Source organism: Lichenostomus cassidix, chromosome 1Aa, assembly GCF_008360975.1.
Source record: "Lichenostomus cassidix isolate B80296 chromosome 1Aa, HeHo_3.0, whole genome shotgun sequence".
NCBI lineage: Eukaryota > Metazoa > Chordata > Aves > Passeriformes > Meliphagidae > Lichenostomus > Lichenostomus cassidix.
The window spans coordinates 24,654,417-24,673,626 of NC_139480.1; the positions used below are offsets into that span (position 1 = coordinate 24,654,417).

At 36.7% G+C, this 19,210-nt stretch overlaps 1 protein-coding gene across 2 annotated transcripts in view; it reads right to left on the bottom strand.

Moving 5' to 3' along the window:
* Nucleotides 1-639: 639 nt before the first annotated feature.
* Nucleotides 640-19,210, bottom strand: part of MDFIC (MyoD family inhibitor domain containing) — a 52,390-nt gene continuing 33,819 nt past the window's right edge. The window contains exons 5-7 of one of the 2 annotated variants that reach the window (XM_085042844.1): nucleotides 17,016-17,291; nucleotides 9,773-9,899; nucleotides 4,000-4,190 (exon numbers count right to left, since the gene is read on the bottom strand). In XM_085042844.1, coding sequence (XP_084898970.1) covers nucleotides 4,151-4,190; nucleotides 9,773-9,899; nucleotides 17,016-17,291 — 443 coding nt within the window. In that variant the 3' untranslated portion in view covers nucleotides 4,000-4,150. Of the gene's footprint in view, nucleotides 4,191-9,772; nucleotides 9,900-17,015; nucleotides 17,292-19,210 lie in introns of both variants that reach the window. The other variant, XM_085042837.1, reaches the window with a different exon arrangement.

A 19,210-nucleotide genomic window follows, 5' to 3' on the forward strand; every position in this document is an offset into this window, starting at 1 on the left:
TTACTAAAACAATTACTTTGGCACATAGTCTCAATGCAAGAGTTCATGATACACACCCAAACACAATTTCTGCCAGTTTTATCATCTTTCCTCTGTAAAAGCCAGAGAAGCAAATTTTTGGGACCCTCTGCAGGGGAAAAGATCTAGAAAAATCAGTGTAAAAGATTGCAGACATGTCATTTCTGCTGTTTTAAAGTAGCATAACAATGTTCACACTCAGTTTGGGCCAACATGAAAAAAAAATACTATGAATACTAAGAGCCGATGACACTCTTGGTTCAGCTTGTTTTTAGTAAACCAAAGACTTGTTGTGGATGTAATAAAATAATTTTCATTTTGATAAAATTTAATGATTACTGGAATTTCACCTAATTAATCCAATTTCACCAAAGAATGAATTTTCCCTCTTAACGACAATCTTTTTTACTGCTGGAGGTTCATGCTAGCACAGCTTCTAGTGCCTGAGTTGGTTTAGCTCCACCTGTAAGACAATCTGTAGACTGCTTCACCCTCTGTGCAAATCAGCCAAAGGCCAACACCTTTAGGAAGTGTTAAAGCAGAACAAAAAAACCCACAAAAAGACATGAAATTATTCTTCAGAGGACTAACAAGGCAAGACTAGAAGATGATATCCCAAAGTTTCAAAATAAAGATCTTTATTTCAAAATAGTGTTTGCAAGTAGCACACCCAATTGATATAAAATACAAACAGCATGTTTTTCAAATGGGCCAGTTTGCAGAACTATAAACTGAAACACTGTACAAGTTCACCAGAACTATTATAAAATAGACAGTAAAGTTCTAATGTTTTCATTTTATTTAAACTCTATTTTCACATTTGACTTCTAATTCTGCTTGTTTTCATTACACAAGGTGCTTACAAGATTGTTTATAGAGTGAAAACTACAAAACAGAATTTAAGGATATAAATATAGAAAGGAATTCCTTAAACTACATGCTAATATTCTCTGCTACAAAGATACATTTTTCAAAAGTGCTAATATCTCTATGACAAACAGTAGCAGATTACATTTAAATGTCAAACAAAATACACAATTTTTTATTTTTTCAATTGTGTGTAATACTTTGATACTTCTAATCACTATGAGGTTTAATAACACTATTTTCACTTCCTAGTATTTCCCAAATGATCACAAATCTGCATGTGTGTCCATGTGTGTGAGAAAGAGTATATACACACAGGCATGAACAAAGTTCTCATAATTATTGTTTGCATTTTAACAGTACAGGAAGTGATTGCTTAACAGTAAATACATTTCCCAGGCTTTCATAATTTCAATGAATCAAAAACCCACTGAGTTCCAGTAAGTAGAAACAAGGGCTTGTGCAGGGCAAACTGTATAGATAACTTTTACACAGGAAAAGGACTCCCTATATTGGTATTTTATTTGTTTATCTTTTGAACCATATCAACCTGTGGTAAAAGTAATCTTTAATAAGACCTAGCATTCACTAAAAGCACGATATACAAATGTGCAGTTTTCCAAGCACTGAACTGGAACTGCTCCAGCAGGGCATGAATATTAGGGCAGGGCAAGAGACTTGAAGTCCTCCTTTCTGTCCCAAATGCACAATCAGACAAGAAACAGCCATAATTCACCTCTCTGTGACCAGGACACGAGGAAAGACAGTTCATGGTGCTGTCTAGCCCCAGAGAACATGTTCCCACAACTGTGGTGTCAACCACAGACCTACAATGGACAAAGCACTGTCTAGACTTTTTCCAAGGTGCATTGAGTCCCAGTGCTCACTGTGATGCCCCCAATTTCCCCAGAGGCATCATGCCTTACAAAGACAAAATGCCTCCAGGCAATGCCACTCAACCAAGGCACCTCTTCCCCCTTCCCAATGCGGTTCATCCTTTTAGGAGTCATAATTGAGCCCCATGGGCCTGATTCTGAGCACTGGGAATTTATCAATTTAACTATATGATTCCTTATTAGCCTGCCTATTACCATAATATTTTTGTGCTCTCTAACTGGAATTTAACCAATGGAAAATTCTGACATGAATGGAAATGCACTTGGTTTATGCAATACAGATCAGAATCTGGCCCAATATATGGGGGAAAAACCTCATAATAAGAAATAATACTCGTAGCAACTATCAAAAACCAGATCAGGAAACCCTCTGAGGATGAATCTGCATTGCATCAGAATATACCACAACACTGCGTACATTAAGGCAAAACGTAACACTTCCCAGCTCCCTAGTATAGTTGAGGATTTGGCTTCAGTGATAACTTGCAGTAGTAGGCACTACTAGTCAGTGTTCACAAGAAGCAGCTTTGGTTAATATCAGACCATTTGTTGACTTAGCTTCACACTCCTGTGATCTTTAGCTTGTCACATTTGCATAAGCTGAATTCACTATAGTAGAAAGAAACATTTATGGCCAATTCACTCAACACGCATATGCTATTGGCTATTAATGACTTTCGTAACGAGGACTGAATTCAGGAGATCTACAAATCTATAGTCTACAAATGGGGTAACTGAAGTGTAAATAGAAAAGTTTAAGTATGTGAGATCATGATGTGTAAGCAGTTTACACAGAAAAGTTCATGAGCTACAAACACAGAGAGGAGAAATTAGCAGACCATAAAGAAAACGGGTACTTTGATTCCCCAAATCTGGAAATGCCATAAATCTCTTTATGTGTTCCACAATTACAATTACAAGAGAGATATTTCTTGGAAAACCTTAATGGCGTAATCCCTATTACATAATGGCATAATAGCTGGGTCCAACAGATCCTAAGTGTATTTTTCAAACATTTTAAATCCCAATCCTTTTATTTTTAAAGCATACCATATATTTTGAAATGTCCTTTTTAAGAAGTTATTTGAAAATAGCACTTAAAATGTATCTGACAATAAACATTTTTTCACTTGCTTTTTGCATTTAGTGGCAGAATTCCTTAATCAAGTCAATTTTAATTTGGTTTTCACACTCTTTAAATTCTGCCACCCTCTACAGATGTTTCTCACACAGTAAAGAAATAAATATTAAGTTATGTGACACTAATCAGGCTACTTAATGTACAGGTTTACATTCTTGAGTTAACTTCTAGTAATTTCCCTCTTACAGCCAAATTTTGAAGATTTGTTTGTCTATCAGTTTATTACTCTAAGGATATATTTCATGCCTACACAGATTTCCAAAGTCTTTTTCTAAAAAGAAGCATTTCAAGTAATAATAGTACTGAAGTAAAATGCTTAAGGTTCTCTATTCTGTCTTGATTGATAACAAAGAAATCCTGGTACTATTCCAGTCCAGGGCAAAACTTATATTTGACTTTAGTTTGTCAGATAATCTTGACAATGGAAAATACCAGGAATTGCTTTCTAATCAGTGAGATATTCAAAACAAAAGACATTTTGCCAACATGACCACTATAGCAAAACCAACAGTAGGTTTCTGATGCTGGCTTTTGAATAAAGTTTAAAACAATAGAGCAAAGTTGCTTTCAACCCAAAGACAGAGCTATAAAGATATTTTGATTTTCAGAATGCCTGTAAAGACATGTTATACACAGAGGCATTTGAGTGTTTAAACAATAAAGTAGGTAAAGGTAAATACTTAAGGCTTTGCCTTGCAGTCTGCTCTCTGACCAAAATCTATCACTCGATTCAAATGGCAATTTTGCCTTCATATGGCCTGCAGTATCAGGTCTACAGTTCAGTTTCAATAAACTTCCATTTGCAAAGCCAAATGGAATCTGGAATGTAGCTTTAGTTTCACATACAAAACTATACAATTTGTGTTAGAATACAGATTTGAGGATTGCTTTTAAAAAAAAATATTTATGTAAAGGGAATTAACAGTGCAAGTGTGAAAATCTTACCTTGTCTTTCTTCAAATGTATTTAAAGAAAAGCTCTCCAGTTTTATAGAGAATAAAATAGAAAGAGATAAATATTTCATGATGGGAAGCAGATCCCACAGCATTCCATGCAGATCTCCAAGCAATCTGCAGATTCACAACATGCGTCCATTATGCCGCAATCCATATCACATGGGCAGTTACAGTCATCCCCCATCTCATCCCCGCAGCAACAGCAGCAGGTTTCCGATGGGCAGATGCCACAGGATGCTTGTCCCAGAACAATGTTACAGAGGGTGAGAAATTCACAGAACAAGCAAGCCAGGATACAATGAACACAGCAATCTTCATATGTAGTAGTTCAGTGGCATGTCATCAACAAACAAAACAAACAAACAAAAAAAAACAAAAAGGAAAGAAAAAAGAGAAAATCATTATTATGTAATTTTAAGTCCAGATATATCACAATGTCAAATAAGCAGCTGAATGGAAACAGTTCAGAGTAGACACACTCTCCCACAAAAAATATGTTTTCCATCTTCACGGTCACTTCTGCAGCTTAACTGTTCTCCAACTCAGTGCAAGTTTCCTGTCAGCACTTCTCTTCATGCAAATCTCAAGTACTAAACTGCTCATATCTGCTTAGATCAATCTTCTCAGTCATTTATTGTAAAATACCCATATCCATTATCTTGTTATACATTCTTACACAAACTGATTCAAAAAAAACAAAGAAAAACAACTAATGAGGGAAACTACCTAAAACTATTTCCAGCCTTTCCCAGTTTGTCTCACCCTTCTAAACCTGTTTTGTTGTTTTGATACTTATGAAGAAAAATAAAGGAGTTGCTTCAACATTGTTGCTTTCTTTATTGTTTTATGTGCACCTTAAAACCACCATAACAGCATGTTATATGCATTTCTTACTTTCAACAGTATGCAAAATATTCAGTCAAAACACAGATTTTTCTGTTGCTTTCCTGCACACATCTACTGGCAATCCTTTTAATGTACTGCTTCAATGTTCAAGAGAGTTCATAATTACACCTAAACACCAATATCCAGCTTTTAGAGGTATTACTAAATTATATGAGATAATTAAGGTGTCCCACAAAATATCTGCAAAAAATATAGCACCCAAAGAGTAAATTGATGGAATAACTTCAAACAATTAATACATCCATGAGACATGACAGGAAAACAAGGACTGGAACAAAACATGTGCCAGTAAAAAGGAGACTGAAGGACTGAGGGATATACTCAATTGTACATAATATGTATAAATTCATATATATCAAAATATTCAGTTTGTAAGAGGCAGTAAATAGTCATTCAGAAATAAAAACTTAAAAATTCAAGAAGTGTTCAGGATGGAGAAATAATCTCCTTTCCTAGCCTCAGCTTTCCTTCTTTTTACTGCTTGCAAACTTTGAACTCTTCAGCCACAGATATGTGAAGATTGAGAAAATGTTCTGGGGAAAATATCCTGCATAATCTCAGCCTTTCCCTGTCCCTACAGTTTATCATGAGTATCCTCCATGAGAAGCTGCTAGGAACAATAGGATATTGAGCTATATGGACAACTGGTCTGATCACCTACGGATATTCTGTTCTACAGATGTTATGTTCTTACAGTTCACAGGCTGAAGACTGTTGTCATAGGGGAAAACTTGCAATTACTGGCCAGAGTAATACAAATTTATAAATGTAAACAAGTACATTTATAAACATTTATAAACATTTACAAATACATTTATAAAAAAATTTATAAACATAAAAAAGTATGCAGTAGCCATTGCAAGTATCTTGATTGATTCCAAATACCTCTAGCATTGCAGAAACTCTGCAGGATAGTGCAGCGATGACTTGCACAAGCAAGCATTAATACTTACAGCAGTACAGTGACAGAGGCTCAGACCTGCCAAATGTGTCCCAAGAAGCAAAGGAACTACTTGACCTCTTAGCCCACCCCTACTTACTACACTACTTAAGATACCAACTAAGCTTGGACATTCCTGTACTCCAGTGTGGTCACAGTCATAATGTACTACTGAACCCTTATGCCCAAAAGGAAAAAATGGAAATATCAAAAGAAGTAAGAAGGGGGGAAAAAATCCAAAACCCAAACCTTAAAGTATGCCTGGTACAGCACAGGAAACAAAAGAGAGAGGAAACCACAGGTACGTTTAAGGTGGTCTAAAGAAAATTGTTTCTTGTATTAAAAGGTTTCTTTGCCCAAAGACATAATGTCGCTAAATAAATGACCTTCATAGAAAACACAGAAGATATGTGAAAAAAAGCTGGGGAGTATCAGTTCACTGAAGAGGACCAAAGCCAGACTGATAGCGACTAATTAGCTGGTTGTCATGGAGATGGTGTTAAATACGCTCAGGTAAAATATCCTTTCAGATTTTCTTTTAATATGAAGGAAAAAGATAAAGAAGCCAAGAGTTCTATCTAAGAAACCTTCATATTTGAGGAACTAAGGTTTTAGTATATTGTATCTTTAAAATACAGCTTGAAGCAGCTAATACAACAACAAATGCTGTTCTACAAGGTTTTTTTTAGTACACCATAATAAAACTTTGCATGTATAGGCATTGTAAATAAGATGTTCAAAAAATCTCGCCTCTTTATGCAAGGATATGTAAAATTGCAGGGAGAAAAATACACATTCACAGACATTGTAATACATTTTTATTGATGGGCAAAGGACAGAGTTCCCAGATGAATAAAAGGGACTGAACTCAGAAAGCATTTTCTGGACCCTCAAAAGTAGTTTTTCCTCCTTATGTAAAAAATCCACAAAATTCACACAATCTTACAAGAAGAGGCTGTGTTGATTCCAATAAAGGTATTTCAAAGGTAAAACCTATCAAAAATGGTCCAAGACACTGTAAGATATTTTGGCCATTTGTGGTATTACGGAAACTCTGTAGTGTGTGGGTTTTTTTCATCTCTTCTTCACTGACTGAAACACTAAACGGATTTATTTACCTACCCTTTATTTTTATTTCCTTCTCCCCAGATGGCAAAACTAATATTAAATTCAGAAAATCTTTATGTAACAATTTTACTTAACCTCCACAAACAATTAACATAAAGTACAGATACCCTTTAGTGCTCTCTTCATTCTTGCAATGACTCATTTGTACAATGAACATAAACTTTGATCCACATCTCAAGGACAAACCTGAAATAATCATGCTTTTATGTTCTTCATGTTATTGACTTTTAATAGCTATCCAGGTAACAATTATTTAACACATGACAAAGCATGCTGTTACCTAGTCCTACCAAACTTGCTGAATTCAGAATCATGATTCTAAAGGGCTGTAATGCAGTTGGACAAAATGGGTGGAAGAATAATTACTTCCATGTAAGACCCCTGTTTATTGGCTTTTCATATACAGATGCAATTATAGGGAAGAGATACAGTTACACTGTGTTTCTGTAATAATAACAAACCTACCTGCCACACAAAATTCATCCTTCCCTAGTATCTATATCCCTACAGCAACCTGTCCGTTCCACAGAAAACATTATACAGCTAAAACCAACTTCCTTTGACTGCTGTTATGATCAGTGGAATGCAGCCATGAAGGTGCCATAAAAAGCTCACTCCAAGAGAGATGACCACAGCTTTTTCATTACCATGCTGGAGACCAATATAATATATTTCATTGTGTGCACAAGACACTCCAATAATTTTTTCCTGCTTATAAGACCAGGAAGAATATTTTAAATTACATTTTATTCTATTTTATTTCAAAACCTTTTAGTACATTAAGAATGAAGACTATACTTAACTACCACTCTCTAACCTTACCCCATCAAAATCCGAAGGTTTTTTTTCAGATGACTGAGGAGTGGAACACTTTAATCCAACTAAAATTAAACATGATTTATGTATTTATAAACTTGGTGATTTTTATGTATGACAAGCTCTTTTCTGGAAACTTTGAATATATAGTCTTTTTGAATACGGAAATGATACAGTAATTGCCAGTTATGACACTGGTGCCAGCCTGAAGTTATCTGTTTCTTTACGCTCCTTTTTGTTTGAGAATTAGTAGTTCTCATTCTTCTTTTCCCATTAGATATATTAATGCAATCAAGAGGTGCATCAATTAATGCAAAAGGGGTGCATCTTTACTGTGGATGAAACTCCATCAGCCTTGATGTCCATGATGCAGTACTGTTAACTCCCAAGTTTCTTGAGGTTTAAGTTTTCATTAAACTAGTTTCCCTCTTTGTGGAAGTACTTAAGCCTCATCACACAGGAAAATCATTAATGAAGATAAGCTTTTTCTTAGAACTTCTATACTACACCACACCATACTCAAATTTCCATAGTTTTTCAATACTTATATTATACTTTTCTCTAATTGAGAAATGCTGCACTAGAGATTTGGACTATAAGAAAGTGAGGATGTGGGGTGCGAACACTGTCTAGAGGCATATTTTAAAAGAAAAAAAATTTCCAAACCAGTATATCTACCTTAGTTCTTTTACCAAATGCTTCTGATTTCATTGAAGCACTATATCACATTTGTTGACTAGATCCAAGCTCACGTAAACTGCGCTAAGGGGCATAAATTACAACAGTCTTGCTTTGTAGGCAGTGCTGGTACATTTTATTATACCAACTCGCATTTGGGGGGAAAAAGATGAGCTCTCAGATACTCAAGCTTATCGTCAATTATTCTTTCATTTTGTCACAGATTAAAGTTAGACCGAAGTTAAAAAGGTCATCCCGTATCACATTTTTTAAAACCAGGTGTTTCCTTAATCCTCTGGCACATCCCTAAAAGGCACAGATTTGTTACGTAACTTCATCAAAACTGTTAAACAATGCCAAGGCAAATAGAACCCAACTAACATGTTCAAGTTTTTATTGCTTTATATTATACACACCCATCCACTACTTTGTGCTGATTTAACCACATACCACATACAGTACATGTAACATCTACTTTATCTGGGTTCTAAATGTTACCACAGACAATATCCAGACAAGAAATAGGCCTAAGATCTCTTCAAACTATTTATATACTGTTAATCAAAGCCCAGAAGGCCCCACTTCTAACTTAGCCCAGTTATAACAGCTATGCTCATTAAAGGAAAAGAAACAGTATCAACAATAAAACAATTTTAATGTTTGTCCATATCTTTAAACATTTGCATGTGCACACCACTTTTTACTTCTAAAATCTCTGCATACAGATATTACCATGCTATCCAATTCCTTTAAAATACTGAAATATATATTTATTTTATTTCAATTTCCCTTGTATCATCTTTTTTTCATTTTTATGAGAAGAATACTTAAGAAACAGATTTTTAAGAGAACTATCGACCATCAAAACTGTATAGGAAATGCAGAAGGTGAACTGAAAAATGTACAGAGAAATGCGTGTGAAGGCTGTATGCCCTGCTTTTATAACGTTTGACACTAATCCATCACAAACGGATTCAAAAAGCTTTCATACCAAGCAGGCAGGTCACATATGATAAAAGTTTTTCATGTCTGCAGTGGTAAATAAGCTCACTTACAGGATGGTGACCTTGGTCAGCTTCTTACTAACTATATTCACCAAGTTCAGACAACTCAAAACAAATCTCCAGGCACTCTGCTGTCTCACAGAGAGAATCAAAAAGGGCAAACCCGCAATCAAAGTGACAGCTGAGGTCTTCAGCAGGGGTTTACTGCGGCCCCCGCAGAGCCCTGAACAGCAGCCCCAGCAGGTGCTACAGGCGTCCCGCAGCCGGGCAGCGCCGGGATGAGCACAGCGCCAGCGGCTGAGAGCCCAGAGCCAGAGCGGCACAGCTCAGCCACAGCGCTCCCCAGCACAACGCTCTGAGAGGGTGCAGCGCACAGGGGTGAGCAGCAGAATTACCGAGCAGCGGCGCACACGCTGTCGTACCTCCCACTGCTCCTGCAACACACGGGGCTCATGGACAGCCTGTGATACCCAGCCCCTTTCTTTTGAGAAAACTCACTGCACCCAGGAAAATGCTCACAGGAAAATAAGAAAAGATAGAAAGAACAAACTGACATGCTGTATGGAGTATGGTTATTTCTAGATAATAGCGTAGCATTTATTTACACAGGGCAAAACACAGTTACAAAGCCTAGTATATGCGATATTCCAGCATTTAAAATAAAAAAGAAACTATATTATCTCTATTGAACAAGAAAACTAAAATCACACTGAACACATGGAAACATACATCAAAGCTTATATTCTAAATTCTCAATACCGATACAGCCTCAGGTGTAAAATGATCTATTTCAAACATACAGATAATACTAAGAAATCTGCTAATTTCCAATACCTATGACTTCCTTAGAATATGAAGCCTCCATTGACACTGCTCATCCCTGCAAATACTGAGACAAGTTAGATGCTAGCTAGACTATGACCTTATGAAATAGATGCTGTTTGAAGACCCTTTTTTTTCTTACAGGTCCTGTTTTCCACTCAATCCTGTTAAAGGATTCTTTCCTTTCAAGACTTCTGTGCAAAAAACAATGTAAACCATGCTTAAAACACATCTATCTTCAAAATGCATTCTTAAAAACCACACATTTGACATTATGATAATTTTATTTGCCCACTGCCTGATTGAAAACTGTGTTCTGTTACAACCTTGTCTAACAAAAACCCTTGTTTAGCACTTCATGCTCAGACAAAAATTCACTTTGAACCAATTTCTAAAACATAGCAATTAAAATTTTGGCTAAAGTAGAGAGACTGCAGGATACTAACAAGTAGCTGCCTAAATACTAGTTAATGGTATAGATGGATTTCAGAAGTGTATGTATGTTTAAAGAAAAAAAGGTTGAGAGATGGCCAACAGATACTTCTGTAGGCTATTAATGCACACTCTTACTGAATTTTCGTAAATAATACCAATCAAATATATATCAAGTATATAAAAGAAAACTTACTGCTGTTCTGCATTCCTCCAGAGGCAAAAACCCCAACCCAATCCTACTGAAAATCATGTGCACAAAATAAATGTTTACTGAAAGCCATTTTTCCTATATCAAATTATATAAACCTAAGTAAAACACTCCTATTTCAAATAGAAGTCTGCTAGCATGCTAAGACAACTACTCACTACTTTCCATGTATATGCACCTAGTGACTCTTAAGACCCTGGCTTAACACAAAGGCTATTTGTTGGACTTGCTTTGTCTTCAGTTAAGCCATCAGTATCACTTGGGATATTCTAATAAATTAATGTAGTCAGCAGCATGAGTTAAATAGTGTCCACCAACCCCACGCTTGGCTTCGAAATCTAGAACAGATGATGTTGCATTACACTAAAAAGAAGGGGGAGGGGGGAGAGGGATGTCTCATTCAAATGCACCCTGAAATGCTGAATATTAAACATTGGATTTAAAAAAACACCCACACTTTGCGTGAAATAGTTCATTGCATCTCTAAGCTCAGTAGCACAAGAAGCACAGACCAGAAAGTTCAGAAAGGCTGCTTCAGGCTTTGCTTCTGGAAAAGCATGACTGGTAACTCAAATATGGTGGCAAGTCTGCATTGCCTGTCCTTCCCCAGAATCTCACCCCCAGGCTGCAGGCTTTCCTTATCCAGCTCACTGCTGCATCTAGCCCTATTACACTTCCTAAAGACCTTTCTTGAAAGAAACCGATTGTAAAGAAGATGCCTTCTAGTGCCTTTCTACTTCATGGAGCCTGAGAAGGAAGGAATAAAGAGTAGCTCTCTCCATAAAGGAGCCAGGCTCATGATCTGTTCAGCACATGTTATAAATGAAATCACGGAGTTGGCTTTCGTAAAGGGTTATGAGGTTTTTGTTATGGTTATTTGTTAACATGTTATGTCTAATTTTTAAGTGTTATGGTTAAGACAGAAGAGGGCAGGGCAAGCAGCCAATCCATCAGAAGACAACAAGCCAATCAGAGCACCTGAAGGAGGAGGGGTTGGGGTTATAAAAGCTGTGTCCCCCAGCCCGAGGCTGTGCCTCTGGCTACCCCACATGGGTGGCTAAGCACCCAGCGCTGCACTTCACTTTGGGTAACGGCAGACAGCCACCCTAAGCCTTGTATCGTTATTTGTACTCTGAAAAAGAGTGAATAAACTCTTTCAAAAATTTAAGTAGTGAGGCCACGTTTCTCACAGCACAGTTTAACAATCTACTGTTTCCAAATGAATCCAGCAACTGCATTTGCACAAAGCCTTCTGAGTATGTAAAGTACCACATTAAACTCAAATTAGCAAGTCACTGGAGTAGTGGGAACTTCCCTGCCAAACACAGTAACTTCTGAAGGTCACAACAACTTGACCAGAAGTCACAGCTCCATGTCAAAATGGAATTAAAACCTGTATACCCTCTCTCCATCCTTAACTTCTCATAAATGATTGCTTTGATTCAAAAAATACATAACATCAGGCTTCGTAAGGATTTGGTAGGGAAACTTGGGTTTGGTTTTTAGAAAATAATAATCACCTACCCTGGGCTCTCACCCCCTTCAAGAAATTCCTTTTCCATCCTTCTCCCTGCCCAACTTCTTCCCTTCCCTTTTCTCCTCAAACTCTGCATGTCATTATTACTTACCTTCCACTACTCCGATACACATATGTATATACTCGGTTACTCATTTTTTTTCATTTCCTGACATTTAGATCTACTGTTCTGCTGCCTCATTGCTGTCTCCTTTAGGCCCCCTCTCTTCTCTAAGTTGCCATGGACAGGTACTGACGCATCTGAACACAGCAGCTAGACTGCCTTCTTTTTACTTATTTACTCATTACATTTGCTTTTTCATGTTTCCAAGGTGTTTTTCTCCACTGCTCATAACAAACAGGTGCAAGACAGTAACAATTCTCTTTGCTAGTGGCCTACCAACAAGAGTTTTGGAAGTACTGTGACACCTCTGGCATCAATAATTCAAAATATTATTAAAATTTCTTTGAGCTAAAATTTTTTATTCCCAATATTCACTGAAACCTATCTAGTCCCTTTGAAAAATCTTTAGAACTGAAACAGTGTTTAAAAACTGCTTTTTAGGAGTGACACTCCAACTATTTCATAATTCCTTTGGTTTTTTGTAGCGTAAGTTATGGAGCTGAGTAAGATTTCTTCAGGGACAATATGGATTAATAATAGATGCAGAAGAAAAGCAGAGCTGGGGAGTGCACTCACACCCTCCTAAGTCTCACTGGATGTGAAAGTGTTTCTAACCAGCATACTCTGGAATGCTGACATGGCTTCATATACTACAGACCCAATTATAAAGGGAGATTTTAAAGCTTTTATACTACTGCTACCAAAATATCTGCTACATTTTAAGAATTTCCTATGCAAATTCAGCTCTGAAAATCCACAAGATGTGACCCACGGCACAAGTGGAGTTTGCAGCTGGAACAATTAATAAAAGAGTTCTTAACTGTGGTGGGTGAGTTTTTGAGGGGTGGCAGACTTGGAGGCTTCAGAGCTTGTGTTAGGATTGTCTAGTACTCTGGAGACCAACAAGAGCAGTGCAAACCTTCATGGGAAGATGTGCTACCCAGGGCAAAGCAATACTGAACTTCATTTAGATTTCTAGTATATACACTGAAATCTGCAGTACATGAAGCAGCATGCTACATTTAAAATAATCAGGAGCCTGAAGATGCTCCTGTGCTGGACTGGGGGCAAGCCCATCATGTTTCTTGATTCTATCCTGCTTCAAGCCCTTCCAGATTTCTGTTCTGTCAACAGATACAATATTCTAGAGCAAAGTACCAGACCTGGACAAACCTTGCATTACAACTTAGTGTGGTGCTCCAGAAATATTCATATCTTGTCTTTTAAGAAGAATCAAGAAGAATTCAGCTTTTGGGAGGGAATAAGAAAAAAAAAAAGAAAAATACTTTATTTTCTATAGTTTAAACTCAGCTTGACGACCAGAATTTTCACTTCTCTTCATTCTGAGGACATAATCTATTTCTTTTCTCTGGCCACTTTCCTTCACTTAATTCAGTTAGTCTCCTGACTGACAACACAACACAACACTTTAGGAGGAAGGCAAGACAGATGAAGTAGAAATACAGGGTGTGTATTTTCAGGTTTAAAAAAACAAACAAGGCTAGCAATTGGAATATAAAATCCAAGGTACTACAAAAGGAATAGCAAAATTGAAGTGAATTGAAATATCTGGAACTGTACAAGTTCATCTTAGTTCTTTCTATTAAAACTTTATGGATGCTATAGTAAACTAAGTAGGTAAGTTAATTCAGGCGATTCATTGTTCAATACTCACAGTACAGTCTCTTTCTGCATAAGACTATTTTTAAAACTGCCCAGAAATTAATTATTATACTAAATAGACGTGCCCGAACACAAATACACACCGCAAGCAAATTCAAACCCAGCAGCTCATCAGCAGTAACCAGTGGCTTAGAAGGTTAACATGATACAAGCAAAAGCAAAGCCAAGTAGTTAAACAATGTTGCAAATAATTTTCAGTAGTTTTGTATCTTTTCCATCTTCCTGTAAGTCTTGTCAACAGCTTCTACAGAACTGTCATTGAATCAGAAGAGGCAACTGCTCAGAAAAATGCCTCTTTGCCCAAAAATATTCATTATGCAAAGAAGCTGTAGAAGTCAGGTTCAAATGAAATTGTGCATACTATCTTGAAAGAGTGTCTACGTAATTCTCAATCACTGAGCTTATTAATATACTCTTCTGTCTTAGGATAGTTAGATGTATTTATCAAGCATATGTATATATATATACCTATATTGCTGATTTAAATGCAATTACACTCTTTTGAACAAGTAACTGGGCTAGTTATGTCAGGTTTTTGTAGTGCATTCTTCCAGAAGTAGTCATAAGTCATACAAGTTAACATGACTTGTAGTAATAACACAATTATTTTTAAGTTATCAATAAATCATTTTTCCCTTGAACAGTGAGCTCTTCTTTGTGTTAATTTAGATATGTCAAGTGACTGCTGCCAGACTCTCTGATTGTACGCCTTCTAAAAAATTGGGATAGTAGAACAAATAAAGTACTGATACTTCCTGAAAGACAACACCTTGATAAGAATATTACTTATATAGTTGTGTCATGTAGCCCCATAGGGTACATTACTGAAAAGCTGAAGAAGCTGTCAGAAGGTTTGTACATGTGTGCATGCAGATGTGTTTACACAAATATAAAACATGTCTGTCAGAGAACCATAAAGCAAAATAAATTTCAAAACCAGAAAATAATTTTAAAAAACAAATATTCCCTTATAGGCATATTCCAATACACCAGACATACTCTAATCACTGCACAATGAACCTGTGCTTTGCTCAGATTTAGTAACAGAAAACTTAGGGCTGCAGATACTTGCAGAATGGGACAAGCTATTTAGAGCATATATCCAAGTTCTCACATTCAAAATGAGAACATTACAAGGCCAGATGTACAATGTTGACTATGTTTAACCTTAGCTATTAGATGACTCAAGAAACTGCATGTGACATTAGGACTATACTGTATTTCTATGCTTTGAAAGAATGCGAGTTATACAGTGTGGACACTATTTATCTATATTCTAATCAGATATGCCTTTAAGCATAACAACATTTTTTACTGTATATAAAAATATGTATAATGGCAGTTTTATGCAGTTAACACCATTGCGTTGGATATTAAAATCAGACATTACAATTTAAAGCTAAATCTGAAGGTATCATTAATTTTCTCCTCAATCATTTAGTAATCTGACTTATATATTAAACAATAAAAACAACAACACAACAACTGTTTTTATTACAGGATAATTTTACAAGAAAAAAGGAAATGTTTGCTATAATTAATTGTATATGGGAATGAAAAGGGCAGGCACTGCCTCTTTGAAACTGCATTTTTTTCAGAGCTTAAATTTCTTTAAATTCAGAGGCCTGCACTTTGTTTTCAGCCACACAACCAGATCTAGAACTCTTAAGATACAGTTTTTTCAAAGTGCACTAAGGAAAACCATTTAAGAATATTTCACAAAACAGAAAAGGGAATACAGGAAGCATGAAGTTGTGATTTTGGAAAGAAGTACTAGAAGACTAAAAGTGCAACAGAAAAGTAACAGTAGGTTCTTGAAGATAAATATGAAAATAAACCGTAGCAAGGGGTACCAGCCCATGCAAGAGTCTGAGTGAAGCTGTTCTTGATATTACTACACAGATTCACTGAGTAAGTTTGAGTAAAGTAGTTGAAGTCAAGAGCAGTCACTTCACTGACACCAGTAGGTTTCATTCAGACCACTACATGTGGTCCTTTTCATCCCTCTTTCTTTCATCTAGGCTGAGAATTCCCTCCATTTCACTGAACACTACTGTCTCCCATTTCTCTAAGAATCTGTGTCTGTCCCCTCCCTCTGGAGGTGTTTTTTTTTAACCAGTCACATCTATGTCTGCGTCAAACCAATAAAATTTCCAGTGCTTTTACAGTCCTCTTGTTAAGGGCAATAGCAAAGTATATTAGTACTAATGGGAACACAGTGGATTGAGAAGAAGCTCAGGAACTCTGGAACCATGAGTGTAAATGCAAGCAGTAAGAACACAAGACACACAGATAAAATGTAAGAAAAATTATTTACTTTTGCTTGTTTAAGCTGTGCAGAAGGAGCATGAAGCTTTTTTGTGCACGTTATCTACATCCCAAATATAGCGTATGGCACACTGACCAGTGAGGCACAGGTTGATTATTTTATTATCCAGTGTTCAGACCTCACTGCTAGTCCGGGTATCAGCTAACAGAACCTTTCAAAAGCAAAGTCTACCCTCATGGAGCCTGCCATTCCTGGATTAAAATATTAACTATGCTTTGAACTAGTAGTACTTTCATGTTTTCTCCTGGTGTATATGTGCCTATGTTGACAGGAGTTTTTTATCAGTTCAGGATACTAAGTACAGAGACTAAAACATTATCAGATCACGTTGACCAAACGTTTGAAAGCATGAACTCTCCCATTGCTTCCCTTTCTTTCAAATACTTAATATTTTCTTTGAGAAAGAAGCTTGTCTTTTATCTTAGTAACTTCTACTTGCTTGTGGAGCACGAGTCATGCTCCTCAATTATTTTCAGTTGATTGTATAATTTTTAGTGAGGTTTCATTGGTCTTTATTCAGTTTGGTTTTTTTATTAATATTGGCTTACCTTCCGGTGAAGTACCTGGCTTTTGAGAAAACACAGAGCTCATTTTACTCTTCTTGCTGCTGTTGCTGTTGACAGACAAGGTGGACTGAATTTTCCTGTGCATTTTTTCTGAAACAGGAGCCGAAAGCTTTCTGTTGTCTGCAGGCATGTGCTTGACCCCATTGTGAATTCCACTTCCGTTACTCAGACTCGTGTGGCCATTTTGGATTTTGCCAGTTTCTTCCTCACTCCTTTCCAGTGCTGAAGTATTTGGCTGAGGCAAACGTTGAGGTTGTGCTTAAAGTTCAAGAAAGAAAGGGTTAATTTAAATTGTAAGTTGATAACTGAACACTTTAGGCTAGACTCGGAATGCAACTTTTCTTGCTCTTCTTGATCTAAAAACAGACTGACAAGTCAACATTCCCCAATCAAGACAAAAAAGTAAAAAAAAAAAAATCTCTAGATTAAAAACAATTATTAGGTATTCAAAAAGCACCTCACATCTGCATGAGGCCTAGACTACCCATCTGGCAATGCAAGGAAAGGTTCTGTGAACTACACAGAAAGAATAAGGCAAACAATTTGAAGAAAGGGAAAAGGTCAAGAGAGGGACCAAAAGTAGCAAAACTGAGATAAAGTTGTATTGGGGGAATCAAATGAATAATGGACGAAACATACCCAAATGAGACAAAAAGCATAGGAGTAAACATACAGACCACAGTAACAGGCCAAGATGCAGGCTGGCCAACCTGCCAGCCTTCAGAAAATAACCTCAGTGACGTGGTAGGGGTCCTGTGACACTCAGCCATCACAGACCAGTATATTACAGAACTGGAGTATCCATGTAACTAACAAGTTTGAGCTTAAATTCATAAAGATCATAGATTACCGTGAAGCACAAAACCATTCAAAATCTGGTTTTGTGGAGGAGGTAACTAGAAGGAACATGCATTCAAACACCACACAGCTATGGAAAGCCAGAGTCCTCCTCTCCATATTCTTCAACTCAGAATCACAGTTTTAGAAATGGCTGTAATGTGCCAGTTAGGGATTTCATAGCAACACTAAAATGGTCAAGGCAAAAAAACCAAACCCTGTCAAGGTAAGAATCTGCAGTGACCTGGCTAAGTCTCTCAAAGTACATGTTATAAACTCATTCCAATGAGTAAGCATGAAACTTGACCATTCTGTGCTGAGCTACTGTATCATAAAGGAGAATATCTATAACAACATGGCCAAGGGACTGCCTATGTTTTCTTTAGTCTGTAACTAAAGAAAACATGCATATTATGTAAAGCTTTGTAATAAAAAGCAGTGGGTTCAATTTAACAATTCTTATTCAGAAAAAAAAATCCAGCCTTTGTGGGGGAAAACTGTACACACTGTAACACAGCAAAATTTCACAATAAAAAAGCATCAGCCCCATCACCTCTCTTAATCAAAACACTACTGCATCATGCTTGGGCATAAAGAGGTTTTCAGACAGTCCAATCTACAACTATTTAAAAATGTTCCAGACACTGTTAAATACTCAACTGACTAGAAATTAGTGCCAGCAGTAAGGAAAAACAGTGCTGCAGTTCATTCTCTTTTCAGATGGTTCATATCCATTTTCAGATGATTTCACACTATAGATTCACATATAGCATACACTCTGTACAAGGTAACAACACATATAGATAATTATAGCTAGCTTGCTCTGAAAGAACCTTCTCCACTGATCACTTCACGTACTAGTTACCAAATTTTCCAACAAGTACTACTGGGACACACAGACCAACATGGTCTCTAAAAGGACTCAGTTCCAAATATGCCTAACAAACCCTCAATACTTTCCTTTTATACAGAAAACTGTCACCATTCTCAGATTGCTTCCTCCACTACCATAAACTTTTCCAGATTAAACTTCATGTAAATCTTAAACTTTATGTCCTGGTCACACTCACAAGCAAGAAAGGATACTTTTTCATAACAGTTTAAATATGAACTGGTTCATGCTTTTCTGCCACCTGATATTTTAGTCACTGCCACTAAGGTTTTTGGAAGATAGCCTTGACTACCCACATCTATCTAGGTCAGAGCAACTCTGCTTGAACCTACTTGACCAAAGTGATCATTTTCTGTTGCAGGAAAGAAAGGGAGGGCTGGGGGCAACAGTTATGTTTTAGACTCCCCGAAGATGTTACAGCGAAGACAAAGATAAATCCTTCCCTTCC